This window comes from Dendropsophus ebraccatus, chromosome 9, assembly GCF_027789765.1.
Source record: "Dendropsophus ebraccatus isolate aDenEbr1 chromosome 9, aDenEbr1.pat, whole genome shotgun sequence".
NCBI lineage: Eukaryota > Metazoa > Chordata > Amphibia > Anura > Hylidae > Dendropsophus > Dendropsophus ebraccatus.
In genome coordinates this window covers 90,397,024-90,414,256 of record NC_091462.1, presented here as the reverse complement: position 1 = coordinate 90,414,256, position 17,233 = coordinate 90,397,024, and the positions used below count along the sequence as shown (strand labels likewise).

The 17,233-nt window shown below is 41.1% G+C and overlaps 1 protein-coding gene across 2 annotated transcripts in view; it reads right to left on the bottom strand.

The window, feature by feature from the left end:
* Positions 1 to 751: 751 nt before the first annotated feature.
* The window catches only part of PRKAR1B (protein kinase cAMP-dependent type I regulatory subunit beta), a 145,210-nt gene continuing 128,728 nt past the window's right edge, over positions 752 to 17,233 (bottom strand). For both annotated transcript variants that reach the window (XM_069983843.1, XM_069983844.1), the window contains exons 10-11: positions 6,208 to 6,289; positions 752 to 3,986 (exon numbers count right to left, since the gene is read on the bottom strand). In XM_069983843.1, the coding sequence (XP_069839944.1) occupies positions 3,814 to 3,986; positions 6,208 to 6,289 (255 nt within the window). In that variant the 3' untranslated portion in view covers positions 752 to 3,813. The remainder of the gene's footprint in view (positions 3,987 to 6,207; positions 6,290 to 17,233) is intronic.

Below are 17,233 nucleotides of genomic sequence, written 5' to 3'. Positions count from 1 at the left end.
AGAAAAGCAAAGTGAACATAGGTTTACACTGCCTATTATAGCCTATGGAGGGCGGAGGGGCAGAGGAGGATGGATTAACAGGAAGGGATGAGAAGTAGCTTCTGTTGTTTGCAGACTCTCTGGCCACAGAAAATGCTGGATTCATGGGATACACTGCTAAGTCCTGGTCTGGGAACTTCTAAAGGTTTGCTACAGTGAGATAGAATATTTCTGGCCACTATAACACTTGTATATGGTATACTTACCAGTTTTCCCCTCTGAAAACTTAATCTCCATTTTTCAGTTGTTCCTGAGCGAGTGTGTGGAGCCTAATCTCTATAATGACTCTATACACTGCGCACGCACACACACACACGCAAGACCCTTCTCCCCTTTATCTTCACAGCACACCCTAAGAAGTAACAGAAGGATAGGGAATATTATAAAACAGCACTGAGCTGAGCTAAGTTGTGATTCAAGCATTGAGGTGAGCTATTTCACTTACTAGTGCCTACCACTGTACACTGCCTTTGAGTTAACTGTTTCCCCCCCTTTAACTGCAGTTAACCCCTGCCTGACCACAGCAGGGCTCCAGCTAGTAAACCCTGCTGCGGTCAGGCAGGGGTTAACATTTTCCGACTTATAAGGCGAACCCCTGACAATCTTCTTGAAAGTCAGGGGTCATCTTATACGCTCAGTCGTCTCATATGGTATGTACTTGTTTCTTTAGTCTTGTTGTGTGAACAGCTAGAACAAAAGAGGCACTCTCACCTTACATTGCAGAGTAGACATTTATTGTCAAATATATAATCGTCTTGAGCATAAGCAAAAGGCAATAAAGTCTTCCAAACTTTATTTTTTTTAAAGAATAATTCCACCTTTAGTTACTTGCCCAATCCCTTCATCTTTATCACTACATTGTAATTATGTTAAGGCATCAACCCAATTCTGTAGTTGATCCCCCACAGTTACCGAGAACTACCATCTAAGGTTTCCTGTTTGGTTGCAGACCTCTTCCTGCTCAATGAGAAATACCATCGACTGGACAAGATCCCTGAAAGTGTGATTATCCTTGAAATTTTGTTGACGGGACATTTATGTATCTATTAGGAATGTATAATGATGCTGGTCGGCATTGTGCCTTACATGCTCGCAGCAAGATCTTTCCTGTGCGTTTGATTTAGCCAAGCCAATGTACAAAAAGCTGTAACGGCTGATAATAGACATTATAAAACGTATACAAAAGCACTACTTGTGAGGTCCGTGATGGGGGGTGTATCTACTTCAGACATTTTTATATTGCACAAGAGACCACACCTAGAAGTTTCAGTTACAAAACAGGGTTCAAAAGCAGCCGATACAGTACAGTAAAATAAAAGGTACGCTGCCCATATTATCTTACCATTAGGGATGAAAACAGTAAGAATTAAAGGAATTTTTTATGAATAATTTTTAGCAGATCTTCATTCACATTGTTCACAATTATATTAAAAAGTGTCCAGATTTACAAGGAAAGCTAGGTCTATGAATGACTTGAGCTTAGAGGTATATGCAAGACAAGAGATGGCTACAATTCTCAGCCAGTCATACCAAGGAGTATCTATCCACATGTACTGCACTTGGCCAAGCCATGTGGATATAATACATAGCTGTAGGCACTCCATGTGCCGGCATATGGTGACTTCATACACTATTGGGACTGAACATGGCAGGTTTTTTTTTAGTGCTTGTATGAAACTGAGAACATACTCAGGTAGCGTAGGGCCCCATGGACGTAATACAGCTCCAAAAAAAAAACTAACTTTGTGCAGAGCAATAACGTGGCTATGTGCATGAGGCCTTATACAAACTCACATCAATCACAGTATAATGTTCTCGGGATGGGTACAGTCAAAAAATAGCTTTCATTTTTGTGGGTTGACCCATAACATTAGTCTTGAACTAAAAGGGTTTTCTCTGAGTTGGTCTGACGTGTGATATCTATATTTTACAAGGTTTTCCCTGTTCATATGTGCAGCACAGATTGATTGACTGAAGCATCTTTGGATTAAAAACAAGTTGAAGGGGTTCAAAGCCAATCAAATAATATCTTATTGGAGGAGTTTACATTCAACCAACTGTGGTCCCATAATGCTCATCTGCTCCCGGTCATGTACTAAATGAAAACTTTCCAGAGTTAAAAAAGACTTTATAATGTTGAATCTAAATTAAAAAAAAAAAAGTATACACATTACTTAAGCTGGCCAAAGGGGGTGGTGGTTGACAATCTATATCTATGGAGGTATCTACTTTATTTTGGGAGATTAAAACTGACAGCTTAGATTTTTTATGTATTATTCTACTTTATAACCAGTCTTGTTAAAGAAACTGTTGTCACAGTCCGTCCCGAGTCTAGGTATTAAGACTAGTATAATAGCTGATTTTGTTGCAGAGAAGAGTCAGCCAGTTACACACTTCTCCATCGTCCAACAAGAAGATGTATAGTATTACATTGGCCATTCAGATAAATAGCCTACCATGCGCTACATGGATAGTCGGCCAGCCAGCAAGTGTTACACAAATAGAATTTGGCTAATCTAAAGCTGCCTATACACTTTTGAGAGCTGTGGGCCAATTCAGGCATAAGCAGTCAACCTAAGAGAGGTGAAAGGGGTCTCAGGGCTCCCTTGATTTATGGGCCTGGTTGCAACTGCGCCCCCTGCCACCTCTACAGTTATGCCACTGATGGTTCCATACACATGCATGTTAAATATGCACATGTATTCTATGCAGAAAACAAAAAGATTGGGCATGTTAAAACCCAACAATCTCACTTTCACTGACATTTGCTATTGGGGAAAAAGCAATTGATGGTTGACCATACAAGTTATATGGCCACCTTAAGTAAAGTAGTCTAAAGTGAAATCAAACAGATAGATTGCCACCCACAAGATCTTTCCACTGCCGCTTCTCCTATCCTCAGGCCAGCTTGAACAATATACAAGTCTTTTTTTTCCTATAAAATGCTCTAAACCTGCTAAGTAAATCTTAATAATGTCCATCAAGATGAAACTGATATATAAGTGGGAACGGCTGAGCCTACGCTCTGATGAGCCAGTGAGAAGTGTAAGTTACGGAAAGCCATGAGGAACAAGTACACTGCATGGGTCAATGTTTTTTTTTTTTAAATGTTTCAAATAAAATTTTTACATCTGTAAGAATAGAACTTAAATATTAGTGAAATGTGTGTCCCTGAATTTAGAGGTTAAAAGGTTTAACTGCGATTTTCTGCATCTGAACCCACATACGGGAATCCCATCATTGGAAAAGCATCTGTCACCCTGCACTTGAATTTTATTTAACTTCATCATCTTTTTGCTAAGATTATAAAGACAGTGACCCATAAGCAGAAAATTTCTGGTAAGAAAACACACCGCAAATCACGTGCTGTATGTATGTGTCATTACTCCAACGAATCGTATGATGACCATAAAAAAATTCATGTTAAAATGCACAACTTCCTTTGATTTATAAAGCTGCACAGGTCAGACTTGAGTGCACGTGGTAACACAGAGATGGCATGTGCCTTAGGCCGGGTTTCAGATGGTGAAATGAAAGCTGCATTTTAGCATCCATACTTCAGCTGCCAGACCCAGACCTCCCCCACAGTTCTACCGATCCGCAATAGAAGAATATGGGCCCAGATTTCTCAAAGTGTGTGAAATAGAAACTGGTGTAAACTGCCATCAGCAACCAATCACAGCTCAACTCTCAGTTCCAGGTCTTACACTTGTAATGTAGATGCTAGGATGCGGCCATAGTACAACCATCTGAAACCAGCCTTAGTGGAACATATTAAACAGTGAGGCTAATGAAGCTGTTGTATCTTTGAATGTTTCTCTTTAGGATTTCCGAGCATGGTCCAAGGACTCGTTCAAAGCGTGGGCGGTCCAGCTTGACACATTTAAGTGGACCCCGTGCGACAACTGTTGCGGCTCTGGGACGATTCAGTAACAAGGCTATCTCACCTGGAGACAAAATAAAAGGAGTAAACAATGTGATCCAATGGAAGACAGATAGATTCACAATATCTAATGGTTTGATCACAAACGACCACTGTCTAAACCTGACCATACATTTTTAATGACTGTCTGACGAACAACCTTATCTCTCCCGCCCTCCCCATACACATGAACGTTCATCACAGCCAAATGTCTTTCCTATGGGGAGATGTAGGCCACCGTTAGGGTACTATTACACGGAACGATAATCGGCCCGATTCAGCCAATTATCGCTCCATGTAATACATACAACGATCAGCCGATGACAACGATCATCGGCTGATCGTTGATATAGGTTTGGACCTATTTTCGTTGGGCGCCGACCGCGCACTGCTACATGTAATAGCGGTGCGCGGCCGGCGACTGACGATATACATTACCTATCCACGTTCCAGGGCTGCTGCTGTGGTCTTCTTCTCCCCGGGTCCTGCACGCTCTAGCTTCAGAGTGGCCTGTCAGCTGACAGGCCGCCCGGCCAATCACAGGCCGTGGCGGTCTCGGCCTGTGATTGGCTGAGCGACCTGTCAGCTGACAGGTAGGCCACTCTGAAGTTAGAGCGTGTGGGATGCGTGGAGAAGAAGACCGCAGCAGCAGCCCTGGAACGTGGATAGGTATTGTATATAGTTAAGCAAGGGCTGCAAGGACATCGGTAACAATGTCCCTGCAGCCCTTGTTTAACGATTATCAGGCCGTGTAATAGGTCCAGTAAACGAGCGACGATCTAGCAGATCGCTGCTCGTTTACAGGTATTATCGGGCCCCCATCGGCCTGTGTAATACCACCCTTAGACAGCTCTGGAGGCAGCTTATCCCTCCCTTGAGTGGCAAGAATCCCCCTTCTTCCCCTACAACTTATGTCGAGGGAGTGTCGGTAGGCCCCCACAGAGATATAAAGAACATTTATCTCGATAGAGGCAGTCAAGTACAATGCTTGGCCATTTCTATCGACCTCATAGACTCTAAGAGCCCTATTACACGGGAAGATTATCTTGCAAAAAATCATTATATCGTTTGAATTTAAACGATAATCGTTCTGTGTAATTGCAGGCAACGATCGAAAAATCGTTGTTTGGCGTTGATCATTGATTTAGATCTGAACCTAAAATTATTGTTAATCATTCACTGTAATTCCACGTTTGTTCGCTCAAGTTCCGCATTTTTTCACTAATCGTTCAGTGTAATTGCACATTGTTCATTATTTTGCTGGGATCAGAAGGAATAAACGATCATAGTAACGATCGCAATAACAATCGTAGTAACGATCGTATCTAACGACTATCGTTCTGTGCAATATGGTGAACGATTTCAGGTTAACGATAAACAATCTTGTTTGCAATCGTTTATCGTTAAAAATCGCTCCGTGTAATAGGACCCTAAATGAGTAGTCCAACTGCTGTAATGCTGCTCCATTCCAACAGTTCCATGTGGTAATGGGAAGGAAAGGGGGCTGGGGGCCCTGTTCTAGTGGGGGGGGGGATTAATTATACATTTATCACCTATGGATAAGTAAAAAAATATTCTAACTGGAAATAACTATTTAAAATTTCCCTTCCATAACACCACTTTATCATTGTTTTACAATCATCATAATGGAGAGATTCATTAATGTTTTGCTATGTTTTGTTGAAATTGGGATATGTTGCAAAACCAGACACAGTCTATAGCCATGGAGTGCCAATATTTCTGGAATAAAGAAGTTTTTTTGAATGTTATAGAGATCTGACAATATAGCTGACTGGTTTTTATTATTATTATTAATAATAATGATACAAGTTAAACTGGAGAGTTAACATGGTGGGGATCAAACAAGGTAAATAGGTAAACCATGCATTAAAGAAGAAAGAACGTGAAATCTAAAAGTTTTGCATGAATAAACTTCTAGGGCAGATTTCTTCATCCAGTCGCTGTCCAGCTGTTGAAAAACTACAGCTCCCAGCAGGCGATAACATCCTTCTGCTATGAGGGTCTGCTGAGAATTGTAGTTTTGCAACAGCTGGAGATCAAATGGTCGGTGCTTACTGATGTATGACATAAATTTAGTAACATAGGAAAAGAGTATCTTTGATATATGTTGATATATTCTATCAATACATAAAAATTCGAAAAGTAGTTTCACGTAAGCATCAACATGTTTCTAAGGTATCTGTAACTACTCATCAAGCATCCATGTAATTGAGAATTCATCTTACCAAAGTAGTCTGAGGGTCCCAGTCGGCCCACTTCCACATACTCTTCATTGTCTGATCTACGTTGCAGAACAGATGCTGTGCCCTGCGAGAAACAACACATAAAAAAGCACTTCAGCTAACATGATGAGGATATGTATAGGCATATGTCAAGTGCTATCTACTAAAATATATGCATACATCTGACAAAAAGTTAGAAAGTAGTGGGCTAAGAGATCTAGCTGGTGTGAAATATGTTGTGTTCCTACAGCAAACTTGCCAGGCTTTAATTTTTTTAAACTTTTTATTGGATGCGAACCCTTTATTATAAAGCAAAATGCGATAGACAGTCAAGTTTTTGGACTTTAATGTTGGAGGACACTAGAGAGTAAGGGCCCCTTTACATGGCATTTCATTGGGTAAATGAGTGTTCCTAGGAATGCTCATCGCTGACAATCGGCCCATGCAAAAAAAAAAAAAAAAACATGTTCATTGGCTGATTGGATCCTTTGTGTAGCCTTTTCAATGAGTTGTTGATGGCTGCACATTGTACAAAAATGTACTGAATGGGATGCACCAACAACGCAGTGAATTCAGTGCTTGCTGGGTAGTCTGAAAAGGGACAGGGAAGGACACAGACAGTAATTCCTAATCTGGTCCCAACAGCTGACCCTGCCTACTTCCCTCAACAACCCTAGGCGACTGAGGACAACCATGAAGACGGTCCCTACTTGCAATAAGTTAATAACACGGAACAAGGATAAAAACGGAATCCAAAAGAATAATCCGGTAACAGAGCCAAAGTCAGGAAAAGCCAGGTAACAATAGGAAAAGATATGGAGATGCACGCCAGAAAACTAGTTTAATAGCCAACAAGGAATATGGGAACTAGGCGACAATATATAGGAGGTCAGGGGTCCAGTCCAGAATGTGATTAGACCAACCCCTTGATCACACAATATATTGCAGCAGAGCTACTGGGAGTTTAAATTTTCCCGCCGGTGACTAACGCGTAAGTTAGTATTGCCATGGAATAATGAGAACATGTAATTTTTACCAATGATCCCAAAACACTTGCATAATTTATACAAGACCGGGAGGAAGCGCATCAGAGCATGAAATGATCGTTGCCTGTTTGCATCTTTGACCACGATTTTGGAATAAATCACATTTTGCATCGTGCCGTAGTGCTTTATTCTTCTTAATGGACTTATGTAACTGTATCTATATTTATCGAGCACCACCTACACTATGTGAATAGTGCCACGGTAAATATCCTATTATTGGTGCTTGCATAATTTATGTTTTTCATTTAACCTTACCAAAAAACATTTAAAAAGTTATTTTTCATGGATGGAAAAAAAAAAAAAAAAAACTAAAAAGTTACCACTAATGCCGACTGTCATCCCAGCAGGTTACATTTTGGAGTCATGAGACTTTTGAATAGGTGGAATAGCATGAAGATTTTTACAAATATATTATTGGTCTTCTTTAAATATTTTTATCGAGAAAGAAAGGTTTTTAACAATAGAGAACAAGCCAATGTAGAAGAGATGGCCACACAAAACAATAATTTTGGTTACAATGAAATAAATGCGAGAAGCATCAAAAAGCCACAGTGAAGCATTATATATAGTTACCTTCAATAGGTACATTCCAGACATTACGAAATAACAAGTTGTATGTCAATATCCTAACCATAGAATGAAGCAAAACACACACTGACTAGATGGGGGACATGCCAGTAGAAAATGCAAGAAAAGCATGAAGAGAAAAAAGAAAAGGGAAAGAAGAAAAGAAGGAAAAGAGGGGATTGAACAAGGGAGGGAGGGGTATAGATGGAGGAATCTGGGGGCAGCCAATCTGAAGACATAGGGCTAAGTCTAGGGCAATAATGGCTAACCTTGACACTCCAGCTGTTGTAAAACTACTATTCCCATGATACCTGGGCAGCAAAAGCCATATCTTTGGTTGTTCAGGCATGATGGGAATTATAGTTTTGCAAAAGCTGGAGTGTCAAGGTTAGCCATCACTGGTCTAGGGGAGACCAACCAGGAGCCCATATCAGGACTGTCACGGAATCTCAACCATGTCATCCAAGTTTGGTTAAGCCGGTCATTACGGTTGGTATCCTCCATCACCATCTGTTCCCTATGTATTATGTAATTGTCCTCAGACATCCATTCTGAGTGAGGGGGCGGTGGAGGATTTCCAATGGCGTGGTAGCACCACTGTAGCAGCAGTCAGAAAGTGCAGAAGCAGGCCCTTCTTGTCCGAGGAGATGGAGCCCGGGATCATGGAGAGGAGACCAATCTGAGCTATGACCAGTACTGAACTAGCTGTTAGAGTGTTGTATAGTTTGAGTATTTCGGGCCAGTACCTCTCCAGCATAGGTCTGACACAGAGGGGAAAAATTGAGTGCAGTAGAGTAGGGCATCAGCACCATCGCATCAGGATTTTATCATTTTTCTCCTGTGTGTGGCACTCCTATGTAAATGCTCTTGATGGAATATGGTGTAAAGCTGTACAGTGTAAAGCTGACAAGGAGCACGGCCTCCATATAGAGAGGGAAAAGTTTCATCCACCAGGGCTTCTGTCACATAAGTGGAATAGCTGTGGAATAGTCACCTTGAGACCTGGTTTTAGCAGAAATGGTTTTCTGCTTTAAGGATGTCTTAGATGACTTCAAAACAATAGATGAACTAAACAATAACTTATGTAAATGGACTGAATTCTATTCACGAAATTACATTTTTAAAGAAATCAACAGGGGTTGTTATCGCAAGCAGTTTTGCAATATATTTTTTCAAGCTCTCTATGTTTAATTCAACATTATACATATGGCTTCTACGTGTCTACCTTCCTGTCAGGCTGCGTTCCATGCTTCCTCCTTGACGATATTTGGTCTTTTCTCTGTTCCATATTCACTAGCAGAGAATCCTGGGGGTGCTCGCTTTGTATGGTTAGCTCTCCTCTCACGCAGCACCAAAGCCACTGTAACCGCACAGTGACATTATACTGGCTGAATTGTTTCATAACAAAGAGCATTGTCTCCTGGTAAGCTGCAGAGTTGATAATATAATTAGCTTAAGTAAAGGTGCGTTTACATGAAACGATAATTGGCCCGATCGTACGATTAACGATGTCGGAGTAATGATTTTTTTTTCAGAACGATCAGCGTTTATACGGTACGATATATCATATGGAAAATTCGTTTTGCAATCGGTTAAGCCTATCTCACACATTGGTTAAATCGGCGAACGACTGTTCACACGGAACGATCTGCAAATTTTTTGCGAACGACGAACTACGATTTGATAACATGTTGAAAGATCAAAATGAACGATTTCTCGTTCGTCGTTTGATCGTTCGCTGCGTTTACATGCGTTTACATCACGCAAATTTGCACGATAATTGTTATGTGTAAACGCACCTTTAAATGCCCTCAGTTTATATACAACCTGCATGAAGAACAGATGTTGCTCCTTGTGTGAGCGCACAAAGGACTGGGCAGAACTTCCCGTGTTTGGTGTCTTTTTTTTAAATAGAGAAAACATGGACACAGAGGAAACATGGACCACAGTTTGGCCATATGTATAACTTTGATTTAAACATCGAAAAGTCAAAAGAAAAAATCCTGTTCTAGGTTTCTAACTCTCCTGTTGCTTTGTTCCAAAATTTCTTCCCTTCCCTGGTTAAACTTCATTGTTGTAGGTTTTTTCCCCCTTACTACTACTAGTACTACATCTGCTCCACCACTGCTACACATGGCTGTATATAATACCCATTATGTAGTACTGTAAACCGCTGTTAGGTTGCGATGGAACATGGAAACATTTCCCTTTACAGCCTCCTCACTGTGTAATCCACTTTCTGCTTATGTCTGTGCCAGAAAGAAATAGCTGTAAGTTTTCAGATGCCCATACCCAGCCTAGCAGGAGCCACATAGGTCTGGGAAAATGCACAAATCTTTGCAACAGGCTAGTAAAACTATGTGCAGGAAGATAAACTTAAAACACCACTGTCGAGCAACTTTCCAGTGTGTTACTTGGCATATATAGGGGGGGCACAGAATTGCCTTGTAATGTTGCTGTATTCTTAGTGTAAAAGATTATTTAAAGTGGTAGTCATATTGCATTTGGCTCCTGGTGTCACCGGCAGACAGCTGAATTTTTTGGGCAAAGCAATGACTGGTAGTATAGAAATGTCATATAACATGGCAGCAGTCATTATACACAGTCATGATTGAATGAAAGGTCTGGAATAATTTCGATCTTGGAAATTTATTTCATATATCCAAGGTTAGAATTTTTTTTCTTTTGTTTTTTCTTTAGGGAAATGTTGGCCATGATTGCCAAGAAGGTGTTGCTTTTTTAGAATATGCCATCAGACTCTGAAAGGAGCAGGTCTGACCAATGTGACCCCAAAAAAGAGGAGCATGACATATAAGCTAGGAGAGCATTGTGCCACTGGCTCGTGTTCCTTTACTGGCCATGCTCCAGCAATGCCCTCCTTCTCAGGTGAAGCGCCACCATGGACCTCCAGGAATGTGCTCTGGCAGCCACACAATGGACACACTGCAGGAGCACACCCGGATCTTCTGTGTCTCGCTTCTGTCCGGGAACTTACAGTAAATTCGGTTTCACGAAATGCAAAATGCTCGGCATCTGCAGAGCGTTTGGCATTACGCAAAACCGAATGTACTGTAAGTTGACTCCTCACTAGTTCTAATTAATTGTAATAATGAATGTACATGCAGACATGCTTTATTTCACATCCCCTGTTGATTTAGATTTGGAAAGTTGAAACAACAGTGCCCATTTAAAAAAGGGAAAAAATTGCTATGTGTCATGGTATTCTGACACCCAGAACTTTTTTATTTTTCCATCGATGGAGCCGTGTCAGGAGGCCTGACAGTTATGAGGCACGCTTTAGATTTTGTTGGCACATTTTTCAGATACATACAACATTTGACCTTGTATTTCATTTCTCAGGGAAGAGAGATGACCAAAAAGTAATTCTGGCATTTCTTTATAAAAAATGTTCAACTTTTTAAAACCTTTTTACTATTCAATTGCATATTACACTGCAATACAGATTGCTGTGACAGGGCCCAATAGCAGTGTTAGCATGGCAGACCTAGAGGCCTTCATCAGGCCCCTAGCAGCCATGACAGCCCAATGGAACCCTTGGATCAGGAGCCTTCTCCCATAATCTAACCACTTAAATGCTATGGTTGCCAATGACTGTGACATCAAGTGGGTAAATGGCCAGGTCCATGGTTATCTCTGATCCATGCCACTACAGAATGCCATTCATTAAACAACTAGCTTTCCAAATCCCCAAAAATACATGTACTGGTTGAATTTTTATGTGTTCTGAAAGAGGAGAGGGGAGAATGCCACTGCCAGACTCATCTGGCAGGTGGCTTATCTCCCAGGGAGCATATAGGATTTCAACTGCCTGATCCTTCTTTTCCCTAAGTCAGGAGGTCACTATACACATTACACAGTCCTACTAAAATTTGCTGACTTGGCTGCCTTTTCTATAATATGTGTGGGGGCATTTAATAGAAGCTTATTGACATTATAGCTATAGGTGATACAGCAAGTGATTGATAAATATGTCTATCTGTTAAACTCAGACTATAGATAGCAAAATATTCAGTTTTACCTGATTTTTAAAATGAAGAATTTTGCTGGTAGAAAATAGTGCACTCCAGTTTATTGCCTGCAGCTATCTTTATCTGTGTGTCATTTTCATGGCAATGAAGATTTATGCCTGCCAAGGTCAAGCTTTTATGTTACCTTATTAACTCAGGGTGGAGCAGCAGTGTCCTTCCTGCCGTGCCGGTAACTTCCGTTGTGGCTTCACAACAACCAATAGGTTTATTGTCTAGTGCATCCTATGTGTAATGGATTCTGCGAAAATGTTGACAGTCCCTTTTCTTTAGAAGCATTCTTCAACAATGAGCTGATCACAAGGTGCCCATCTGCTATGACCTCCAGCAAACAATTGTGGGGTGACCTATAGTTCCTATCTGTAATGCATGGATGTGCCAGGTCCTCCAGGGCACATAAAGCTTTTTGCAGCTATTACATGAGTCCTAAATAGAGGACATTATCTAATAATGTACAATTCACTCATATAGAAATTGATTTCCTAAACCAGAAAAACCCTTTAACGTAAACCAGTAACCCTGATGCCAAGCTTTGGTGGAAGACACAAGGATATTTCCACATACCTGCACAATACATTGTAATGCCGGGTTCACACAATGTGAAACACTGGCCGTTAGGTGACCCAGCTGGGTCACAGAATGGCCAGTGTTAGTAAAGATCATCCCGGCCGGCTGGATGATCTTCATTTCAGTTGAATTCGAATGCACCATTGAATTCACCATAGCACACAATGGAAAGTGCAGCCAGAGCCTGGTACCAGGTTGTGTTTAGAGATAAGTGAACTTCGAGCACACTTGTTGAAACCTAAGCATGCAGCATTTGATTTCCAGTGACTGAAGAAGTTAGGGCTGTATTACACAGGACAATTATTATTAGAAAAATCGTTAGATCGCTCGGATTTAAATGATAATCGTTTCGTGTAGGCAACGATTAAACAACCAACAAGAAATCATTGATCGTTAGATAGAATCTGGACCTAGTTTCATTGTTGATCGTTCACAAATCATTCGAACATTGTTCGGTGTAATAACACATCGTTCGGTCGTTTCCTGGTCAGCCAGGATTGGAAAAGAGCAAGAACGACCACAAGTAACGATCATCATCCTCTGTAATAGAACGTTTGTCGCAGATGACTTATCGTTAATCGCTGGAAAATTGTCACTTGTAATACCACACTTGGATACAGCCCTAGTGGGTCCTGGAAAACATGCATACAGCCTATGGCCTATGGCTGTATCCATGTTTTCCAGAAAGCCTTAGGGCTGCATTCAACATCCAAGCACTGGCGTATTATATGTATATTGCTATTTTTAAAACCCTATTTGTTATATTACACAGGGTTGGATTTATCGGGGGCAATGTATCAGTGGAGACTCTTGAGTGAGTACTCTATTAGATTTTTTCTGCTGATCTCCCTGACCTCAGTGATTGCTGTGTTTTGTTGGTCTATTTTTCATTGCCCCCGTTAGCCAGAATCCTACTCCACACTGACGAGGGGCAACTACCCAGAAACGATCGTCTGTGGATGGTAAACCCTTGTCATGTTGCAATACTCGCCACAGAGTTAGACTTTGACGTAAAAGGGGCCACCCTGGTATTTCCCTATTTATGTTCCAATACTCGCAACTGAGTGATACTTAAGGGGCTATGTATCAGGGTGGTTTGGTGATCTCCCCACTGGGAGGCACCCCTTGGCAACAAGCTTTCCTCCCCTGGAGGGATATCTGGCTATTCCCGTGTTTTGAGACTCGGAACGGAGGTTCCACGGACCCTTTTTTTAGGGTTGGGTTCTGCAAATCTGTAAGATTTGCACTTTACTACAAATACTTTGCATTAGATTAATTGATCCTAAAATGTATATCTGAATATATTCAAGCCGGCGGCTAGTAGGGTATGCTGGGAGTTGTAGTTTCACATCAAAAGTACTGAAACTACTAGCCAATGACAATAATCAGAGGGTATACCGAGGTCACGATATGTACTTGAAAAAGGAACAATGTGCTAGTAGCCCCCCTCAACAAAACTGCAAGGAAAGAATATGAAACCATATTTCCCAGTTGCCAACTGTGTGGACAATGCATTAACATCACAGCTTCCTACTCCTTGTACATTGTTTATTGTCTGTTACAATGGTTATGTTTGCCTTGGATGTAATAGAACACCACTATATTCACAGTTATTAATCCTGCCTAGCTGTTTCTGATAATGAAAGGGTTACCTTGTATTGTATGTTTCACTATACCATGGGAAGGTTATGCCACAGGTTAGTTGCAGGTGTCTCCTTTATAAAGCTTCATTTTATAGCTTGTTGGCAGGCATCAAAGAACCAGCTACGGACTTGTGTGGGAAAACAATCAACTCAGCATCTACTCCTAAGCCAGGTTTTACAGTCCATGTGCCAACTTCAGAGCCCCGTGGCACCGGGCCAGACCTGCCCTCCTATTCCTCCTTCACACATATCCATAGGCAAGCCAGGAAAAAGGCAGAAATGAAAAAAAAATGTTGCATTTTAAGAATTCCTTCCCCACACAAAGCTGGCCATTATCTTCCTATTCTCATCAGCCACGCCAAAAATGTCTTCTGAGTCAACGTAAAAAGCAAATATAATGGATTATTATTCCCCAAATGCCCGTGTCTGAGATAAGACCAAAGACATAAAGAAAACAGCGTCACCAAGGGAATAATCGCAGCTATGAAAATAAACAATCCGCTACTATGCAGTCTCTTCGAGAAAAGTATAAGCCGTAAAATAAGAAACCAATCTCTTTAGCTGGCTCCATTCAGTTCCATAATAGTATACATAGAAAAGAAGGGTTCCCATAGCAGAGATCAACTGGGGCTACCCCAGCACAGGAGTGGGTTTAAACAACCAGAAAATATAAGTGTGGTATACCGTTTACCCCTTAACTTCATCTTCCAAAGCTCTAGGGACCTCTGTCCAACCTTTAGTTTCTCTCCAGAGTCTTGCACAGGTTCTTGCCACCCATCACCAAATGGAACTAGACAAACCTAGGCCAGGCCCCCTATACAACACCTGTATTATCTGCAGTACATATATATCCATAATATATCAAGTACTTACATATCCTTGCTATAAAACATGAACTGTGGCTCCTTCTGTGGCTAAGAAGATCCAAAGGATCATGCCACCAGCACCGGCAGAGGGTGACACAGCCATATTTCCACAAGGGCAATGAGACCTGTGTGTGGTGGAACTAGCCTTATCCCTTAAACAATGGCTTGAAGATTTTTGGGCTGCTGCTTATTTCAAAGTGAATAAGCTAAATTTGTTTTGGAGGAGAATGGACCACTCCAGTTTTAAGAGAAGGGCTGCAATGTACTACGTAGAGGTGTGGTACTAATCCAGGGGGAAAAAAACACAAACCCCTTTTTGTAATCTAGCTACTGTATGTAACATAGTCTATAAAGACTCCATGTATTGGGAATAAACAGGATCACTATTGTTTTTTCTTAGTAAATATGCATGCTAGTGTGCATATACCAGTGTGATGTCTAGGGTGGTACCTTCTCACGGACAGTGATCTGAGTAGACTTGTGCTGCATGTTGTGCAGGGGAATGGCAGACCAGAACACTGGTATTCAGAAAAAAGTGATTCTGTAATACGCAGGAGAGAGTCACTTATACGTTACATCCAAGATTACCTCTTCCTGTTTCCTGGTTGGCTAAAGCGATCATGCACTGGCGCAATCATGGATCATGGAAATCATCAAGTTTTAAAGACTTTAATCTAAGGTGTTTGGGAACCATTGATCACCAATCTGATCCCTTGCTTCTTCTTTTCCAAGGCCTCCCTGCTCCCCACTGATCCCCACTTCCTGAAAATGTCTTTTCAGCCAAACACTAGCCACAGTGGTGATAGACCTCAGACAGTGATTGGCTGAGCAGGCATTTCCATACATTTCCTGTTTGTTAGGATGGGACCAGGTAGTGGACTGGGCAGGAGTCACAATGGCAACATCTGGGGATCTCTAAGGAGAACAACAATTTTTTTCAACCCAATATTAAACTATAACTTTGATTTTTTTTTATTAGAGAAATCTTCTAAATAGTTCTATAAAACTTTAAATGACATTGTGGTTGTGTGCTGGAAACCATTGATTGATTATCAGATTTTCTTGATTATACATTATGCCAGATACAGTATTATTTTTCACTTTAAGGCTGGGTTCACACTATGTATATTTGAGGCTGTATTTGTGAGGCTGTATAGCAACCAAAACCAGGAGTGCATTGAATACACAGAAAGGCTCTGTTCACATAATGTTGTAATTGAGTGGATGGCCATCATTTAATGGCAAATATTTGCTGTTATTTTAAAACAAAGGCTGTGGTATTGAAATAATGGCCGTTATTTACTGTTATATGGCGGCCATCCACTCAATTTCAACATTGTGTGAACAGATCCTTTCTGTGTTTTCAATCCACTCCTGGTTTTGGTTGCTATGAGGACCTGACATGAGGACCAAATACAGCCTCAAATATACATAGTGTGAACCCAGCCTTATACTTATTACAAAGTGGTAGATTGGCAGTAGGACCCTTCTGCTCCTGCTCCTGTCTGAGCCACGTGTCTGTCTTTTGTCATCCTCCTTAAACAGATACTGAGAACAATAAAAGGGTACGGGGTTAAATTTACTGCTAATGGTCCTGTTAGTCACCTATAGAACTACATATGCATGGAGCCCCTGACATTGGGTGCTGCTGCTGGTGACACCTGTAATTTAAGAGCTTCCTTCTTGACGGCATTTATCATTGTAATTAATAATTAATCATTGTGTGTGTTTTCAGGAGATTATCAGTGTGATAGCAGAGTGTGCCTAAGGCCGGGCCTCCATTAATCAGGACCAGGAATACTTGTGTGGATACGACCTGGTTGGTGAGGGCAGTATTGAGGGGTCCTCTCCAGGTTACAGAATTACAGAGAGTGGAGATGCAGTAAACAATCACACAATGTAACTGTTCGGAAAGCTATAAACTTTTTATGGGCAAATTCTGCCATGAGATGCAGACAGCTGATCGGCCAAGTGCTTGTTCTTGTAACAAATGAGCTTTATTCAGAAGTTGTGCCCTGGGGGGATACGCCTGTGGGGGAATCCTTATTGGAAAAGACCACAGCATGCTGATTTTCTGCCTTGAACATGGAGACACACATAATTACACCAACGTGCTTTATTTGCCAGACTGAAAAACAAATACATAGTAACATGACTTGTTTGGGCCCCGTGCCATGCTCTAAAATACATCAACAGTCTAAATCTTTATACATTATAAACTAATCGAGGGGGTTGTTTCTTTTATATTTTGCCTACGCCAAAGCCTGTCACTGAACGCGTATAGAGCCAATGAG